Source organism: Budorcas taxicolor, chromosome 5 (assembly GCF_023091745.1).
Source record: "Budorcas taxicolor isolate Tak-1 chromosome 5, Takin1.1, whole genome shotgun sequence".
NCBI lineage: Eukaryota > Metazoa > Chordata > Mammalia > Artiodactyla > Bovidae > Budorcas > Budorcas taxicolor.
The window spans coordinates 126,033,483-126,054,541 of NC_068914.1; the positions used below are offsets into that span (position 1 = coordinate 126,033,483).

A 21,059-nucleotide genomic window follows, 5' to 3' on the forward strand; every position below is an offset into this window, starting at 1 on the left:
AAGATATGTCCATGTCCTAATACTAGGTCCCCTGAGAATGTGAACTTGTTTGGAAAAAAGGGTCTTTGCAGATGTAATGAAGTTAATAATGATCTTGAGATGAGATTAGCTTGGATTACCGGGGTGGATCCTAAATCCTATGATGAGTGTCCTAATGAGGAACAGAGGAGGAGAAGACATAGACAGAGAAACTCATGTGGAGATAGAGGCACATTGTAGTTTATGCAGCCACACACTGAGAAATGCCTAGAGTCACCAAAACCTGGAAGAGGAATGGAAAAATTCTCCCCAAAAGCCTTCAGAGGAAGTGTTGTCTCGCTGACCCCTTGATTTTGGATTGTTGGCCTCCAAAACTATGACAGAATACATTTTTTTGTGTGTGTGGCTTTAAACCGCCAAGTCTAATTTGTTATAGCTACCACAAGAAACCAACTCATATGGCTGATAAGTATATGGACTAGAGCTTGAACTAGGTTTTCTGCTTCCCAACCCATGGCTCTTTTCACTGTATCTAGGATTTGGGTTCAGATTAAGGAATACGTAGTTCCTACCTCTGGTGCTTTCACAACCCAGTGGCGCCTCACCAGAGAGGAAGGATTATTGCCACATTTACAGATGGAGAAACCAAGGCTAGATTTTGCAAGTATGATGTGACTCCACTATCTCTTAGCTACCTCTTTGTAAACAAAAGGCATCCACAGTTTCAATTTCTTTCCAATAAATCTTTGGCCAGAATATTCAAAAGCAGCAGAAACACTGATGTAGAGAAAGACAACCACATTGGGAAGCAGAGAACCAGAGGTCTAAGTCTTGTTCTACTGCTGTGAGTGTTGAACAAGCCACTTAACCACCATAAAGCTCAGCTTCCTAGCCTAGTAAGAAAATTGGGCCAGACCATCTCTAGAGTTCTATGTCCAATAATCTCTGAGACATTTCATGTCTTCATCAGTCATTTTACTGTAGTGGTTAATATATCACAAATAAGTCAAAAGGCAAGAAATAGAAATAAAAAGAGTTTAAAAAAAAAATCTACAGGACTAGGACTTCCCTGATGGTCCTGTGGTTAGGACTTTCCCTTCTAATGCAGAGAGGATGAGTTCAGTGCCTGGTCAAGGAGTTAGGATCCCACAGGCCTCATGGCCAAAAAAAAAAAACCCAAAGCATAAAACAGGGGCAATATTGTAACAAATTCAATAAGGACTTTAAAAATAAATAAAATCTATAGGACTAAATAAAACCTACAGGACTAAACACATAAAGAAATCTGTGTGTTTTTAAAATAACAGACTAAATGTTGCATAAAATACATAGTCTAAGGGCTTCCCTCATAGTTCAGTTGGTAAAGAATCTGCTTGCAATGCAGGAAACCCAGGTTTGATTCCTGGGTTGTGAAGATCCTCTGGAGCAGGAAACGGCAATCCACTCCAGTATTCTTGCCTGGAAAATCCCATGGAGAGAGGAACCTGGCAGGCTACAGTTCATGGGGGTCACAGGAGTTGAACATGACTTAGCGACTAAACCAACGGCATTGAAAGTGAAAGTGAAAGTTGCTCAGTCGTTTTCAACTCTTTGTGATTCCGAGGACTATACAGTCCATTGAATTCTCCAAGCCAGAATACTGGAGTGGGTATCCTTTCCCTTCTCCAGGTGATCTTCCCTACCCAGGGATCAAACCCGGGTCTCCCGCATTGCAGGCGGATTCTTTACCAGCTGAGCCACAAGGGAAGCTATAAGACATTACTTTCCATTTATGTGCAGCTTTTGGAAGAGCTCATATTCCTCAGAAAATGAAAAATGGAACTCATTATATTTCCCCTCAACTTGTCCAGTTCCCCCTTCTTGTATATGGCCCCCCATTCATCCAAATGTCTCTGTCTGAAGACTGGAAGAAGTCCTTGAATTGTCATGGGAGACATTCTTTCCCCTTCTCGTTACCCATTTCATATCCGCTTAGTATAGTATTCACTAATGCTACTTATCTTTTCAGTCGGTGTCCTTGCATCTCTGTTCATGGCATCCCGGTTGGGGCCCTATCTCAAGTCCTCATCAGCTCCTGACTCCTATTGGTGTCCTGGCTTCCTGCCTGCATCCTGCTCTATCCTGGCCTCAGCATCCTGCCTGCCTGCTTGCCTGTCATGCCTTTTCCTGCACCCTTCCTCTCTCACAACACTGTTTCCCTTTGACTCCTTTATCCTTGCATGTGCTATGCCTTCTTTCTGAAATGCTTTTCTCCTATCTAGATCATCCTTCAAAACTCAGTTGTCATATCCCCAGTCTTAAGCTCTCCCTCCTGTATCCTTCATTAGCACATCTGCTACTTCTAGGGTGGATTTTTTCGTACACACCCTTGTTCTTGCCTGAGTCCCTCCTAGTGTGTGAGCTCACTGAAGGGAAAGAATTTATATATAATATCCTAGCACATTTGTTGTTCAGTCACTCAGTCCTGTCCAACTCTTTGTGAGCCCATGGACTGCAGGACGCCAGGCTTCCCTGTCCTTCACCATCTTCCGGAGCTTGCTCAAACTCATGTCCATTGAATCGATGATGCCATCCAACCATCTCATCCTCTGTCATCCCCTTCTCCTAGCACATAGTGGATGCTCAATAAGTGGTTATAGAAATACATTCTGTTTGTGAGAGATGCAAACAAAAGCAGGAAATAGGAAAGTCTGTTCACTGACCTGGCATCCGAAATCGGCACTATGTATAGCAGTGTCAGGGACTGAAAATGGGAAGCCAGTGCAAAATATTCATTTCTAAGTGTTTTAGGGGGCTTTGATGGTTAGACATTGCAGCTTTGGCAGTCTACTAAAAAACCTATTTTGTTAATTAAAACAACAACTGATCTTATTTTGCTCCTCTTAACTCTTTGTCCATTTCCTGAAAGTGTCCTTTAAATCTTTCTCTTATAAAAGACAAATGTAAGATTATGCAAAGTAGAGACTTTCTGGTTTGCTTTCAGAGAATAAAAGGAAAAGATTTCTTCCTCAAGAAGTCATATATTTGTCCTTTTTCAGCACAGAGCTAAATTTATTAATAATTATTTGTTAATTATGTGACTGCATGTAATTTATTTTTCTATAATTAAAAGATTTTCCATATAAATAAATGAACATAAAGAAATATAATCATAAATAAAAAATATATTTTCTTAAACCTTTATGCCCTGACTTGAAGTTTGTAAGAAATAGTCTGTAATAATGAAGGCATTATACCCTTCATATACCCTGCAAGTGTAGACTATGTAAATCTTATGGAGTAAATAGTTTTATTATCTAACTAGACTTATTCTATCCTAGGCCAACAAGTGATAGTATCATTGTTCACTGACTAATGGTAGGAACATTTTCCTGGAGTCCAGAGACAAGGACCCCACAAAGAATCAGATAACAGTACTTACAGAGTTTTACCTTCAATTTATGTGTTTACTAAGTTCATGGCTCCCACATCTCATTTTCCCCTTTCTTTTCCCTCTTTAAGACTCCTCTTCTAATTTAGTTCCTGGTTTTTTTTTGTAATGGATATCTGTCTCTTTCCACTTTTTGACTGTCTCATTGTTATCTATACACCACACATCTAACTCTATCCCTTCACACCTTCTATCCCCTTCTATTTCTTTTTTCTGTATATTTATTTTTATTTATTTATTTTGCTGTACCAGGTTTAGTTACAGCACTCAGGATCTTCTCTTGTTGCAGCATGTGACATCTTTCAGTTACAGCATGTGGATTCTTAGTTGTAGCATGTGGGATCTAGTTCCCTGACCAGGGATCGAACCTGATTGTCTTGCATTGGGAGCTCAGAGTCTTAGCCACTGGACCACCAAGGAAGTCCCACTTCTATTTCTTTTTTTTTCTTTTTCTTTTTTCCCTTACTGCAGAGTCCTTGAAAGTAAAGTCAAGCTTGGGATGTTCTTTGAGGACTCTTCCCTCTAAGGATTGTAGAGTTGGCTGGCTATCCCCAAGCCCAAAATGTATTCAAAAGAGAAGTAGACAAAAAGATGAATCCTGACTTCCTTGGAGGGTTGAATAAGCCTCAGAATAGGAAATACCCACTCCACAGATTGGAAACCACCTTCCTCTATAGCCAATAACCTGTGGAATCTATGGGGGAGATTTGGACATCAATAATAAAAGGAATCTTAGCCATGCATTTGCTTTGAACTAAAAGAAAGCATAAACTCTTTCCATGACAAACTCCAGCATCAAGTTTCTCCATTCATGTCAGCTGGATGACTGAATTTCAAAGACTGAGAGAGGTTCAGACTGAATTAAGAGTAAATTAGTGCTCATCAATAGCTTATATACTAATATTTGAATGATACAGAGATTAACATGGCCCCTGAACAAGGATGACATGCAAATTCATGAAGTGTTCCATATTTTATGAGAAAGTTAAAAAAAAAACTCATTTAAAATTGCTTCAAAAGGAATAAAACACCTAGGAATAAATAACCAAAGAGAATAAAGACCTATACTCTGAAAAGTATAAAAAAATTAATGAAGGAAATTGAAGATGATACAAGAAATGGAATAACATTCTGTGCTCTTGGATTGGAGGAATTGATATTATTAAAATGATCATACTACCCAAAACAGTCTACAGATTTAATACAATCTCTATTAAAATACCCAGGACATTTTTCATAGAACTAAAACAAACAATAATAAAATTTATATGGAACCACAAAAAGACCCTAAATTACCAGAACAATCCTGAGGAAAAAGAAAAAAGCTGAAGGTATCACCCTTCCAGACTTTAGACTACACAACAAGACTACAATAATTGAAATAGCATGGTACTAGCACATAGATCAATGGAACAGAATAGAGAGCCCAGGAATAAACCCACACATCTATGGTTAGTCTTTAACAAAGAAGACAAGAACATACAATGGAGAAAAGACAGTCCCTTCAATAAGTGGTGCTAAAAAATCTGGACAGCCACATGTAAAACAATGAGATTAGAACATTTCCTTACACCATAAACAAAAATAAACTCAAAATGGTAAATTGTTAGAAGAGAACATAGGCAGAACACACTTTGACATAAATTGCAGCAATATTTTTTTGTGATCTGCCTAAGGCAAAAAATAAAATAAAAGCAAAATTAAACGAGTGGAACATAATTAAACAGAAAAGTGGTATCACCTCACACCAATCAGAATGGTCATCTTCAAAAAGTCTGCAAGTAACAAACACTGGAGAGGGTGTGGAGAAAAAGGAACCCTCCTTACAGTGTTGGTGGCACTGTAAATTGTTTGAGACCCCATGGACCATAGCCCCCCAGGCTCTTCTATCCATGGACTTCTCCAGGTAAGAATGCTGGAGTGAGTTGCCATGCCCTTTTCCAGGGGATCTTCCTAACCCAGGGATCAAACCCAGGTCTCCTGAAATGCAGGCAGATTCTTTATTGTTCGAGCTACCCAAAAAGGCAAAATGGTTGTCTGAGGAGGTCTTACAAATAGCTGAGAAAAAAAGAGAAATAAAAGGCAAAGGAGAAAAGGAAAAATATATCCATCTGAATGCAGAGTTCCAAAGAATATCTGGAGAAAATCCTAAGTCAAAATGATACATGAACCATTATGTTGATTGTAGCACTATTTACAATAGCCAAGACATGGAAGCAACCTAGATGTCCAGTGACAGATGAATTTAGATAATGGAATAGATAATAGAATATTACTCATCCACAAAGAAGAATGAAATAATGCCATTTGTAGCAATATGGATGAACCTACAGATTATCATTCTAAGTGAAGTAAGCCGAGCAGAGAAAGACAAATATCAGATGATATCACTTATATGTGGAATCTAATACATATATTTATTTTCTTGGGTTCCAAAATCACTGTGGATGGTGACTGCAGCCATGAAATTAAAAGATGAGTAATGGATCTCTGTAATGCATCCTATTGGGAGACAATTTGCAATTCAAGGACAAATCTACATAGAGTAATTTGCTCTGAGGTGAAAAATGTCAGTTATTTTGTAAATTTTAAGAACAAAAATAATGTAATGCACAATTCTCTGTATGAGAACACTAGTAAGTCCGTTGTGTAATAACAGCTGCCTTCAGCAGAAAGAATACCTTCCTCTTTTTCAAGCTCTGACCATCTTGTACCTATTAGGAGGAAACCTTGAGATATATCCTTACCATTTTAGGATATGAAATATGAAGTTTCTCTCTTCACCCACTGTTATGTTTAAGTCTGTCTCTTACCCATTTTTTAGTCTCCAAATCTTGAAGGAAGTCAGTTTGACGGTTTTCAGAGCAAATGTCCTCATCATCTGTTCTGTCCAAGTTGTGGTCCATTTTGGTAAGTTCCCTTAGCAAACTGTAAGTCACACGATGGAGAGGCTGTTATTACATCTTCAGTCTACAGTTTAGGCCTGCCCCAAACATTTCTAGAGGAAGAACACCTGGATCTTTCTGGCCCCCAAAAGCACCTGCTACTCTTGTACTGATTTTATTCTGTTTGAATAATGTCTAGTGCAGTGTATTACTCAAGATAGAAATAGAGAGGCTGGATAAATATTTGTTGATTGACTCAATAAATGATTTAACAGTGAGATTCTGAATTCTAAAGCCCCTGCACAAACATACTGTGTGTGTGCAAATGTATGTGTAAAATAAACAAATAATAAATATTCTTCTTTTAAAAGTAGAGTTAAAAAGTATCATATGGTAAAACCCTGGTAGTTCAGCAGTTAGGACTCCATGATTTCACTGCTGAAGGCTGGTTTGACCCCTGCTTGGGGAGCTAAGACCCTTTAAGCCACACAGCATGGCACCCCCCCCCCCCCCCCAAGAAGAGTATCCTATGGTTCATAGGAAAGGAGGAAGTCTGTGCTACCATCATGATCTCTAGACCCCGAGATGTCCTCCTCCCAACATTCACTAGTTTTTTTATTCTTCTACAGAGATTCTATGCAAAAATAAGCAGCTATGTTTATGTAAATATAAATATGCTTTTAAAAATACAAATTAGAGGATATTACATACACTTTCTGTACTTTATAGGGCTTCTGTAAAAGTTCAGACAGTAAAGCACTCACTTGTAATGCAGGGGACCAGGGTTCAATCCCTGGATCAGAAAAATCCCTTGGAGGAGATAGCCACCCACTCCAGTATTCTTGCCTGGAGAATTCTATGGACAGAGGAGCCTGGAGGGCTACAGTCCACAGAGTGGCAAAGAGTTGGACATGACTGAGTGACTAATGGAGAAGGCAATGGCACCCCACTCCAGTACTGTCGCCTGGAAAATCCCATGGACGGAGGAGCCTGGTAGGCTGCAGTCCATGGGGTCGCTGAGAGTTGGACACGACTGAGCGACTTCACTTTTGCTTTTCACTTTCATGCATTGGAGAAGGAAATGGCAACCCACTCCAGTGTTCTTGCCTGGAGAATCCCAGGGTCGGGGGAACCTGGTGGGCTGCCGTCTACGGGGTCGCACAGAGTCAGACACGACTGAAGTGACTTAGCAGCAGCAGCAGCAGCAGAGTGACTAATACACATATGCTGTACTTTATATTTCTTTTCTAATGACTTCTTTTGGAGTCCATTTCATATTAGCACCTATAGAGCTGCCTCATTTTAAACATTGTTTTATGGTATTCCCTCCTGAGGCTATATCATAATTTGCTAATCAGTTCTCTATTTATGTTTATATGCATTGTTTCTAATCAATTACCACTACAAACAATGCTGCAATGAATATCCCTACACATCTATGTGTATATGTGCAAGAATATCTATTGAATAAGCTCTACAGTAGCATTGCTGGGTCAATAGACACATATACTTTAAAAATACGTGTGTGATCCCAGGGATGCAAGGATTCTTCAATATCCACAAATCAATCAATGTAATTCACCACATTAACAAATTGAAAAATAAAAGCCATATAATTATCTCAATAGATGCAGAGAAGGCCTTTGACAAAATTCAACATCCATTTATGAGAAAAACTCTCCAGAAAGCAGGAACAGAAGGAACATACCTCAACATAATAAAAGCTATATATGACAAACCCACAGCAAACATTATCCTCAATGGTGAAAAATTGAAAGCATTTCCCCTAAAGTCAGGAACAAGACAAGGGTGCCCACTTTCACCGCTACTATTCAACATAGTTCTGGAAGTTTTGGCCGCTGCAATCAGAGCAGAAAAAGAAATAAAAGGAATCCAAATTGGAAAAGAAGAAGTAAAACTTTCACTGTTTGCAGATGACATGATCCTCTACATAGAAAACCCTAAAGACTCCACCAGAAAATTACTAGAGCTAATCAATGAATATAGTAAAGTTGCAGGATATAAAATCAACACACAGAAATCCCTTGCATTTCTATACACTAATAATGAGAAAGTAGAAAAAGAAATTAAGGAAACAATTCCATTCACCATTGCAACGAAAAGAATAAAATACTTAGGAATATATCTACCTAAAGAAACTAAAGACCTATACATAGAAAACTATAAAACACTGATGAAAGAAATCAAAGAGGACACTAATAGATGGAGAAATATACCATGTTCATGGATCAGGAGAATCAATATAGTGAAAATGAGTATACTACCCAAAGCAATTTACAAATTCAATGCAATCCCTATCAAGCTACCAGCCATATTTTTCACAGAACTAGAACAAATAATTTCAAGATTTGTATGGAAATACAAAAAGCCTCGAATAGCCAAGGCAATCTTGAGAAAGAAGAATGGAACTGGATGAATCAACTTGCCTGACTTCAGGCTCTACTACGAAGCCACAGTCATCAAGACAGTATGGTACTGGCACAAAGACAGACATATAGATCAATGGAACAAAATAGAGAGCCCAGAGATAAATCCACACACATATGGACACCTTATCTTTGACAAAGGAGGCAAGAATATACAATGGAGTAAAGACAATCTCTTTAACAAGTGGTGCTGGGAAAACTGGTCAACCACTTGTAAAAGAATGAAACTAGATCACTTTCTAACACTGCACACAAAAATAAACTCAAAATGGATTAAAGACCTAAATGTCAGACCAGAAACTATAAAACTCCTAGAGGAGAACATAGGCAAAACACTCTCCGACATAAATCACAGCAGGATCCTCTATGATCCACCTCCAAGAATTCTGGAAATAAAAGAAAAAATAAACAAATGGGATCTAATTAAAATTAAAAGCTTCTGCACAACAAAGGAAAATATAAGCAAGGTGAAAAGACAGCCTTCTGAATGGGAGAAAATAATAGCAAATGAAGCAACTGACAAACAACTAATCTCAAAAATATACAAGCAACTTATGCAGCTCAACTCCAGAAAAATAAATGACCCAATCAAAAAATGGGCCAAAGAACTAAATAGACATTTCTCCAAAGAAGACATACAGATGGCTAACAAACACATGAAAAGATGCTCAACATCACTCATTATCAGAGAAATGCAAATCAAAACCACAATGAGGTACCACTTCACACCAGTCAGAATGGCTGCGATCAAAAAATCTGCAAGCAATAAATGCTGGAGAGGGTGTGGAGAAAAGGGAACCCTCTCACACTGTTGGTGGGAATGCAAACTAGTAGAGCCACTATGGAGAACAGTGTGGAGATTCCTTAAAAAATTGCAAATAGAACTCCCTTATGACCCAGCAATCCCACTGCTGGGCATACACACCGAGGAAACCAGAATTGAAAGAGACACATGTACCCCAATGTTCATCGCAGCACTGTTTATAATAGCCAGGACATGGAAACAACCTAGATGTCCATCAGCAGATGAATGGATAAGAAAGCCATGGTACATATACACAATGGAGTATTACTCAGCTCTTAAAAAGAATACATTTGAATCAGTTCTGATGAGATGGATGAAACTGGAGCCGATTATACAGAGTGAAGTAAGCCAGAAAGAAAAACACCAATACAGTATACTAACACATATATATGGAATTTAGAAAGATGGCAATGACGACCCTGTATGCAAGACAGCAAAAAAGACACAGAGGTGTATAATGGACTTTTGGACTAAGAGGGAGAGGGAGAGGGTGGGATGATTTGGGAGAATGGCATTGTAACATGTATACTATCATGTAAGAATCGAATCGCCAGTCTATGTCTGACGCAGGATACAGCATGCTTGGGGCTCGTGCACGGTGATGACCCAGAGAGATGTTATGGGGAGGGAGGAGGGAGGGGGGTTCATGTTTGGGAACGCATGTACACCCGTGGTGGATTTATGTCAATGTATGGCAAAACCAATACAGTATTGTAAAGTAAAATAAAGTAAAAATAAAAATTAAAAAAAAAAAAGAAAAAAGAAAAAAAAATACGTGTGTGTGTGTGTGTGTGTGTGTGTGTGCACTCAGTAGCTCAGTCATGTCTGACTGTTTGCTACCTCATGGACTGTAGTCTGCCAGGCTCCTCTGTCCAGGGAATTTTCCAGGCAAGAATACTGGAGTGGGTTGCCATTTCCTCCTCTAGGGGATTTTCCCAACCCAGGGATCAAACCCGAATCTTTGGCATCTCCTGCACTGGCAGGTAAATTCTTTACTACTATGCTCCCTGGGAAGCCCAAAATTTTGATAGAGTTTACCAAATTATGCTTAAAAGGGGCTAAATCCATTTAAAATTCCAGAAAAAAAATGATGAGAGTTCCTGTTTTCCCATTCTTTTCTAAAATCATGTATTAGAAACATTTTTGATCTTTGTCAATCTGGTAAATTTAAACTGGTTTATCACTGTAGTTTTAATCTCTTTTTATGAGAGTTTGAACACCTTTACCTGTGTGTATAAAACTCATTTGTGTTTCCGTTGTTGTGGTAATTGTGTTGATAATCCCTTGCCTATTATCTATTGGACTATTGTTATTTTGCTAGACTGCATATATGTGTGTAGATGTGTACACACACACACACATACTCACATATACTTTTGAATGAATCACAATATACAAGTGATAAAGGCCTATGGCAGTAGTTTCTTATATACAGGTCTTGAACCTTGAGGTGGGGGGCCCTCTCTACCTATCCTTCAGAGAAAGTGGTCCTGGAATCAATACACATTTCTATAGATTTAAAAAATACTGCTGACATATAAACATAACATAAACATATACTGTTTCCAAATGTATATGCTACTGTTATTAATAAGTTATAAATGAATTTTAAAACATCTTTGATGTAGTAGCTTTTTTGACATATGAGAGGTTCTGAGAAATCTTTTCTTTTAAAAAATTTCTTTTGATTTAAAAAGGCTGTAAACCATTTTTATAGTCTACAATTTTATCAAACCTGGGTCTCCTGCATTGCACGTATATTTTTTACCATCTGAGCCACCAGAACAAGCAGAGATCAGAGGATTGTACCCAGCCCTAAACAGCAAGAAATCTTCTCCTCTGGACACACAAATGGGTGACTGTAGTAAATTGTCACAGAGGGTGGTCTGGACCTCAGGACCTTGAGAGACAGAATTCCTAAGGGACAGAGGGGACTGTAGACTGGAAAAACAGGACGTGATTGGCAGGCATTTTCCTAGAAGAGTGATTTATGGCTATGATTAGGAACAGACGGAGGGAAAAGCGCTGGGAACCACAGAGACACTGGAATCATCTGGGCAACCAAGGGCTGGCCAATCAGTCTGTGGCAAAACTGAGCTTTATCTTTTTAAAAAAATTTTTTGTTGTACTAAGTCTTCATTGCTGCGCACAGATTTTCTCTAGTTGCAGGAAACAGGGGCTACTCTTCCTTGCGGTGTGCGGGCTTCTCGTTGCAGCGGCTTCTCTTGTTGCAGAGCACAGGCTCTAGGCACCTAGGCTCCAGTAGTTGTGGTGCATGGGCTTAGTTGCCCCGCGGCACGTGGGATCTTCCTGGACCAGGGATCAAGCCCATGCTCCCTGCATTGGCAGACAAATTCTTAACCACTGGACCACCAGGGAAGTCCTGAGCTTCATCTTTCACCTATGTGGGGCCCCACAGTGGAAGTGGGGCAAAGGGGACTTCTGTGAAGGAGAAGCTACAGGAAGATGCCAGAACCTAGAGTGTGACAAAGAAGAATAAATCTTTGATCTCTTTCAGGAAGGACTCTGACCCAATCTCATATAGCTCCCATCTGGACAATTTGTCTTGTGTCCTGAAGATGGTAAACATTACCAAGGCAACTCCAAACTCTGAAAGATGAATGATCACTGAGTTCTGCTGAGTTTTGTGTCTCCAGTCCAAAACTTAAAATATGCTATAAATAATAATATTTCCTTATTTTGGTAACTCTTTAGCATCCTAATGGCTTCCATTGGTTGATTTAAAGGAAAATATCTTCCTCTAAAATCAAGTAGCTTCACAAATTCTGTCCCCAAACATTTTCTCACATTTCAAACAACAACAGTCAGTGTCCTAATGATGGCTTATGTTTGTGCAGCTCCTAATAAATTATGAAGTACCTCTTACACATTTCTTTATCTGTGGGCATGCTTAGTCACTTAGTCATGTTCAACCCTTTGTCATCCCATGGACTGTAGCTCACCAGCCTCCTCTGTTCATGAAATTCTCCAGGCGAGAATTCTGGAGTGGGTAGCCATTCCTTTCTCCAAGGGATCTTTCTGACCCAGGGATTGAACCTGGATTTCCTGCATTGCCATCAGATTTTTTGCCGTCTCAGCCTCCAGGGAAGCCCTTCTTATCCAGTTCCCACAACAGCACAGTGAAGAAGGTTTTGTTGTTGTTGTTTGGTTGCTAAGCTGTGTCCAACTCTTTTGCGACCCCATGGACTGTAGTCCACTGATCACCTCTGTCCGTGAGATTTCCCAGGCAAGAATACCAGAGTGGGTTGCCATTTCATCCTCCAGGGGATCTTTTGCAACCCAGGAATCAAACTCATGTCTCCTTCAGCTCCTGCATTGGCAGGAGGATTCAAAGGTATTAGCCCCATTTTCTGTGACTCTGGGAGGTGGTGTACTGTATTTAGAATCGTATAGCAAATCCAGGACCCAGAACGTCCATGTCCTCACAGCTACTCGTAAGGGATTTCTCCCCCACACCAAAGATAATCTAGACCAAGCTCTCCAATAAAACTTTCTGTGATGGTAGAAATGTTCTCTACACTGTTCAGTTCAATAGTACCAGACACCTATGTCTACCTATGAGTAACTGAGCAGTGACTAATGCAACCGAGGAATGAATATTTGATTTAATTGAAATACACTTTAAAATAGTCACATGGAGCAAGGGGCTACCATATTGGACACCTCAGAATTTGCTGGACCAGGGATCCACAAGCTATCTTTTGTGGGCCAAATCCATCCTGCTTTCTGCTTCTGTAAATAACTTTTTTTTTTTTAACACAGCCACATCTATTCCTTCTCATATTGTCTGTGAGTGCTTTGGCGTTGCTATGACAGAGTGGAATGGTTGCAAGAGGGACATACATTTGGCATGTAGAGCCTAAAATATTCACTTTCTGGCCCTTTATGGAAAAAAAAAATTGCCAACCCCTGTTCTAGACCATCTTTTTCTATGATAGTGGGTATTTCCTACAATGAGTCAACTGATTGCAGTGAATAACAACTTCACAACTTCCCTGGTGATCAGTGGTTAAGAATCCACCTGCCAATGCAGGGTAAAAGTCTGATCACTAGCCCAGGGAAATTCCACATGCCTCAGAGCAACTAAGCCCATGCACCATAACTACCGAGCTTGTGTTCTAGAGTCCATGCCCTGCAACAAGCGAAGTCACTGCAATGAGAACCCCACACACTGCCTCTAGAGAGTATCCCCTGCTCGCCACAGCTGGAGAAAGCCTGTGTGCAGCAGCAAGACTCAGCACAGTCTAAATAAATTAAATAAATAAAAAGAAAAGATTTTGGATTTTAGAGAGTCAGGCTGAGTTCATATCACAGCATCAATACATAGCAGCTGGGCATAATCTTAAGGTTCTAGGTCTTACTTTCCTCACCTGTAGAATGGGGCTTAACACAGTGTCAGATAGATGCAAACACTTGGCGATGGTTTCTACCTATTTATAATTAAAATAGAAATGGGAGCTATTGTAAGATACCTTTGGCCTCAAATATTACAATAATTATAACAACAATAATAATATGCTTACATACGTGCAGCACCTTCAGTTTATAAGGCACTTTCACTAAGTTATTTATTTAATTCTCATCTCCACCCTATAGTCAGTCAACCAAAGCAGATTTTATTAATTTTTTAGATGTATAAACTGAGAGAAATGATCCATGATCTATCCAAAATTTTATTGCTAGAAAATGGTAGAAACAGGATTTTAACCTGCAAATTTTGGTTACAAGTTTTACAATCATCCTACTATTAAATGTAAATGTGAGGCCCACTATGTTTTCATGCTAAAGAATTCACCTGCATGCAAGAGACAGGGTTCAATCCCTGCATCTGGAAGATCCCCTGGAGAAGGAAATGGTAACCCATTCCTGTATCCTTACCTGGAAAATCCCATGGAGAGAGGAGTCTAGCGGGCTACAATCCATGGGGTTGCAAAAGAATCAAACACGACTTAGTGACTAAACAGCAAAACATTAATCAGCAGCCTTCTTACTTCAAAATAAAACCATCTTTTGAAGCACCTTATAAATAGTTCTGTAGTGTGGGCCCTTGCTACTTACTCAAAGTATGGTCTGTAGATCAGCAGCATCAGTATCAAATAGGAGCTTGAATCTCAGATCCCACCCGAGACTCAGTGACTCAGCTTCCACATTTTCACAAGATCCCAGGGGATTCCTAATCCTGTTAAAGTCTGGAAGTACCTGCACTCTAGGCCTCATCAGCTAGAATCTGTCTTCTCCCTCCTCCACCTTGGCTCTTCATTCCTATATGTTTACACTATGGGCCTCTAGGAATTTGGGGTACAACTGAGTGAATCCCTCCTCCTTCCCCCTCTCCACTTCATCAAAACCTTTAAAGTTACAAATCATCTCCTTGCCTAAACAAGGCATCCAAGACCTTCTACGACGGAGAAGTGTTAGTCAAAAGGAACAGAACAACTGTTTCAAAAAACAGCTGATGAAATCTATAATTTACATTTTTGGACATTTTCTCCAAGCCAGACCACCTACCTGCTAGCTGGTCAATTTGGGATCTCAAAAATTTTATAGCATGATATTAAAAATCAGGGGTTTGGTGTCATCTTGGCCCTGGCACAGTTAAAATGAGCAGGTATGGCTGTGAAATTGTATATACCTGGTAATATCCTTGCTCCTTCCAATCTGGTGATCACAGACACCTCTAGGTTCAGTGGGATAGGCTAGAAACAGTCAAGTTTCCCTGGAGCGTTCTGGTTATCCTGGGTCCTCCTTTCCCCAGCAACAAAGGCAGAGAGGAGGCCATTGATGAGGGTGCACACCTAGGCAGATGAGTTTGCAGTTGGACTTGCCCTCTTTGACATTCCACTTAGAATGCAGCACATGTGACCCTTCAACCCCCTCTCACAAGGTTCCAGGGACATAGTGCTCTCCTGCTTTTCTTTTACCTGTGTCTCCAGCCTATCTCCAAGCTTCCTTGCTTCTCTTGCCAACTCTGTGGAAATGAAATCCTGCCCTGGCCTCAATCCTCTGTCCATCCATTCACTGGGGTCTGACAGGAGGTTCTGGGGTGATCTTCTAACCTCAGCTTCTCCCACGTCTGCCCTTTCATCTCCTTGCCTAAACAAGGCATCCAAGACCTTCTACAATGGAGGACAGAACTTCACCTACTCCTTCCCCACTTCAGCAGGAATGAGGAAGCAGTTTACCAGCTTTCAAACCAGGGCTGCCCCTACTCCATGGCTTGGTCACCTATTTGCCTTTGAGGTCCGCATTTCCTCTTACTGCCCTCCACAACCCACTTTCATTTCCTCTAGGAATTCAATGCTAAGTTCCCATTTCCCCCCACATCTCATCTTCTCCCATCCTTCTTGAGGAATCCAGCAGATAACATTCTGACTTTATAGGTCCTCAGCTCCTCAACTCTTAAGGCTTTCCCCTTCACCTACCAAAATTATTCAGCAGCACTGAGACCAAACACAGATCTTTTCTTTATAAGCATGAACATTAGAATTAGACTGTTGATGGAGACCTCGGTTTGCCATTTATCAGCTATTTGATTTGCAGCAAAATTTAAACTTTTTTCTGAAAAATGGGGCTGAGACTACCTGCCTAATTGGTTTGCTGGGAAGTTGGAGGCAATAATGTGAGGAAGGAGTTTGGGGCTGGGCTGGACGATTGCTAGTGCTCCCACTAGAACATGGGCTCCTTGAAGATGGGAGGTTTGTGTGCATTGACTGCTGCATTCCCAGCACTAGAAGGCGGCTGGTACATAATAGGTATTCAGCCAAACTGTGTCGAAGAAATGGGGTAAATGCACATATGCTGGCCATCGTTTTATGGCAACATTTTAGGTCTTGTCAGCACTCTGAGTGTTTCCTCAGCTAGAAGCTTAATCTAAGATGTCTCATATCCCTCCTGGACTTCCCTAAGCTCCCTTCCTACCTGGGAACCCAGACTACCTTGCACTGAGATCTCTCACAGTGCCTGGGAGGCCCAGCTTCAGCCTTGGGTTCCTGCTTGATATTACGACTAGGCTCCTAGCTTTGGTTGTCCTAGGTGACTTCATGTTTCTTAGAAGACTGTTATGAGTGGTTCCACCACAATTTAACAGCAGTGCATGCAGGCAGGCTAAGTCACTCAGTCATGTCCAGTTCTTTGTGACCCCATGGACTGTACCTGCCAGGCTCTTCTGTCCATGGGATTTCCCAGGCAAGAATACTGGAGCAGGTTGCCATGCCCTCCTTCAGAGGATCTTCCCAATCCAGGGATCAAACCTGCATCTCTTATGTCCCCTGTATCGGCAGGCAGGTTCTTTACCAATAGCGCCCCCTGGGAAGCCCTTAACAACAACACCAGCAATAATAGTATCTTACACTTACTGACTGTATAGAGCTTCTCCATCTTTTGCTGCAGACAATATAATCAATCTGATTTCAGTGTTGACCATCTGGTGATGTCCATGTGTAGAGTCTTCTCTTGTGTAGTTGGAAGAGGGTGTTTGCTATGACCAGTGAATTTTCTTGGCAAAACTCTATTAGTCTTTGCCCTGCTTCATTGCATATTCCAAGGCCAAATTAGCCTGTTACTCCAGGTGTTTCTTGACTTCCTACTTTTGCATTCCAGTCCTCTATAATGAAAAGGACATCTTTTTTGGGTGTTAGTTCTAAAAGGTCTTGTAGGTCTTCATAAAACCGTTCAACTTCAGCTTCTTCAGCATTACTCGTTGGGGCATAGACTTGGATTACTGTGATATCGAATGGTTTGCCTTGGAAACGAAGAGAGATCATTCTGTGGTTTTTGAGATTGCAAAAACATCCGCTGGATCAAGGAAAAAGCAAGAGAGTTCCAGAAAAATGTCTATTTCTGTTTTATTGACTATGCCAAAGCCTTTGACTGTGTGGATCACAATAAACTGTGGAAAATTCTGAAAGAGATGAGAATACCAGACCACCTGACCTGCCTCTTGAGAAATCTGTATGCAGACCAGGAAGCAACAGTTAGAACTGGACATGGAACAACAGACTGGTTCCAAATAGGAAAAGGAGTACGTCAAAGGTGTATATTGTCACCCTGCTTATTTAACTTATATGCAGAGTACATCATGAGAAACTCTGGACTGCAACAAACACAAGCTGGAATCAAGATTGCTGGGAGAAATATCAAGAACCTCAGATATGCAGATGATACCACCCTTATGGCAGAAAGTGAAGAGGAACTAAAAAGCCTCTTGATGAAAGTGAAAGAGGAGAGTGAAAAAGTTGGCTTAAAGCTCAACATTCAGAAAACGAAGATCATGGCATCTGGTCCCATCACTTCATGGGAAATAGATGGGGAAGCAGTGGAAACAGTGTCAGACTTTATTTGTTTTTGGGCTCCAGAATCACTGCAGATGGTGATTGCAGCCATGAAATTAAAAGACACTTACTCCTTGGAAGAAAAGTTATGAGCAACCTAGACAGTATATTCAAAAGCAGAGACATTACTTTGCCGACAAAGGTCCGTCTAGTCAAGGCTATGGTTTTTCCTGTGGTCATGTATGGGTGTGAGAGTTGGACTGTGAAGAAGGCTGAGCGCCGAAGAATTGATGCTTTTGAACTGTGGTGTTGGAGAAGACTCTTGAGAGTCCCTTGTACTGCAAGGAGATCCAACCAGTCCATTCTGAAGGAGATGAGCCCTGGGATTTCTTTGGAAGGAATGATGCTGAAGCTGAAACTCCAGTACTTTGGCCACCTCATGCGAAGAGTTGACTCACTGGAAAAGACTTGATGCTGGGAGGGATTGGGGGCAAGAGAAGAAGGGGACGACCGAGGATGAGATGGCTGGATGGCATCACGGACTCGATGGACATGAGTCTGAGTGAACTCCGGGAGTTGGTGATGGACAGGGAGGCCTGGCGTGCTGCGATTCATGGGGTCGCAAAGAGTTGGACACGACTGAGCGACTGAAATGAACTGAACTGAACACAACTGAACACTTACTGAATGTTTACTAATGTGCCAGGCACTCTTCTGAGTGTCACATGTATGACCTAATTTAACTCTTACTACTTTCCAAATACAGAGGGATCTGGGATTCAAACGTAAATCTTCCTAGTCTGGCTCCCGGGACCATGTCCTTAAGAACTGTATAGGACAATTCTTCCCTTGGGTTCTCACTGTTCCTCAGCACAGCTTTATGCATCTCTTGTTGCCCCCAAACATGTTGGCCGCAGCAGCTGCTTCCTGCTCCTTGCTCGGTTCCTTTCTCACTCTGCCCACTAGATCTCTCTGCGAGCAGTGACCCAGCCATCGCATTACTGCACAGATGGAGGCCACCTGATGAGAATCTTCCCACCACTCACCACACAGCTCCTCTGTGAAGCACTTCTCCATTCAGAACACGCCATGTATCCCTCATCCTCGCCCTCTGCCCTTCTAAGCTCAGAGAAAGTCCTTTCCCACTCTCCTTTCTTCAGGCTCCCTAGAAGACCCTTGTTTGTGGGTGGCATGGATTGGAGAGGGCGGGATCCTCTACCATCAGTTATCAATTCTCTTGCAATTTCCAAAACTCTTTTCCAGATTCACTTCAGGCATCCCATGAAGAAGTGCACATTTTCTTAGAGGAAGCAGACCTGCAAGTATACTTCTTACGTCTTCAAGCTCTGCCTTTTTTACTAACGTTTTGCAAACCAGGTCCTATATCTCCACTTGTAGAAAAATATCCTTCACCCTGTGTATTTGAACTACCATCTTTTTTTCTCTCTGTTCTTTTAACATTTCTCAAAATTTCAGAGATTATGTGTTGCTCATCTCATGGTGGTGGTTGCCTTTAGTCACTAAGTCATGTCGAACTCTTGTGGCCCACCAGGCTCCTCTATCCATGGGACTCTCCAGGCAAGAATGCTGGAGTGGGTTGCCATTTCCTTCTCCAGGGAATCTTCCTGACCCAAGGATCAAATACCGGTTTCTTGCCTTGCAGACGGATTCTTCACTGATTGAGCCACCAGGGAAACCCCCAAGCAGTACCTTTTCTTATTCTAAATGCTTTCAGTGTGAAGGTTTTTGTTTGTTTGGTGCTTAGTTTTCTATTTATAGAGCCTTTAGTAACCAATTTCTTTGGTAAGGTGGAAATAGTACACTTTGTTTCTCACAGTCATTTGACTCCGCCAGTTTCACCTAAGCTTGCAGCAGTGTGTTTCACGGACCACCCTTTGGGAATCCCTTTTTTAAAATGCTAGATACTGCAAGTGAAGCTCCATATGCACAAGAACCTCTTGTAAACAGCAGTGACCACAATCACAGGGCATCCTCACTGTCACATCTTGGAGTTCACAACCTTGGCAGTTTTCTGGAAGGACTTTTTCTCGTCCACTGTCATAATCCCTAGGTGCTCAGAGGCAGGCTTTCTTGCATGCTCAGTGAGCTCTAACCCCAGTATCTATTCCATCCCGTGAGTTGTGGTCCCAGTTTGTTCTCACTGCCTGTCACCTGGCCTGCCCCAGTCCAGTCAGTTCTGAGAGGTGGACTTAGTATCAAGAAGGACTTTGGATCCTGTAAAAACCCTAAGCCTGGCTATGTTGACAAAAGTGAGGGCCCAGAAATTTCAGGAATTAAACCTATAAATGAGTAAATATGCATATGTTCTCAAAGGAATAGGAACTTTTAATGAGCACCTTTCCTCGGAGGGTTCTGCAATATTTTGATTTACTAACATTGTTGTGAAGCCAGTAGTTAGTTCAGTGAGTCTGCTTTGAAAGTGCCTCTTTTTTTTAAATTTATTATTATTATTTTTTTAATTTTTATTTTCACTTTATTTTACTTTACAATACTGTGTTGGTTTTGCCATACATTGACATAAATCCACCACGGGTGTACATGCGTTCCCAAACATGAACCCCCCTCCCACCTCCCTCCCCACAACATCCCTCTGGGTCATCCCCATGCACCAGCCCCAAGCATGCTGTATCCTGCATTGGACATAGACTGGCGATTCGATTCTTACATGATAGTATACAAGTTTCAATGCCATTCTCCCAAATCATCCCACCCTCTCCCTCTCCCTCTGAGTCCTAAAGTCCATTATACACCTCTGTGTCTTTTTTGCTGTCTTGCATACAGGGTCATCATTGCCGTCTTTCTAAATTCCATATATATGTGTTAGTATACTGTATTGGTGTTTTTCTTTCTGGCTTACTTCACTCTGTATAATCGGCTCCAGTTTCATCCATCTCATCAGAACTGATTCAAATGTATTCTTTTTAATGGCTGAGTAATACTCCATTGTGTATATGTACCATGGCTTTCTTATCCATTCATCTGCTGATGGACATCTAGGTTGTTTCCATGTCTTGGCTATTATAAACAGTGCTGCGATGAACATTGGGGTACATGTGTCTCTTTCAATTCTGGTTTCCTCGGTGTGTATGCCCAGCAGTGGGATTGCTGGGTCATAAGGGAGTTCTATTTGCAATTTTTTAAGGAATCTCCACACTGTTCTCCATAGTGGCTCTACTAGTTTGCATTCCCACCAACAGTGTG

General features: G+C 41.0%; 1 protein-coding gene and 1 non-coding gene across 2 annotated transcripts in view; one reads left to right on the plus strand and one right to left on the minus strand.

The window, feature by feature from the left end:
• SMCO2 (single-pass membrane protein with coiled-coil domains 2) overlaps window positions 1-21,059 on the minus strand; it is an 87,167-nt gene that overhangs the window by 23,871 nt on the left and 42,237 nt on the right. Inside the window, exon 2 of the mRNA XM_052640610.1 lies at window positions 6,223-6,337. Within this exon, the coding sequence (XP_052496570.1) occupies window positions 6,223-6,337 (115 nt within the window). The remainder of the gene's footprint in view (window positions 1-6,222; window positions 6,338-21,059) is intronic.
• Window positions 4,285-4,386, plus strand: LOC128049106 (U6 spliceosomal RNA). Its single transcript, XR_008199476.1, has one exon. It is a non-coding gene; the product is annotated as a U6 spliceosomal RNA (small nuclear RNA).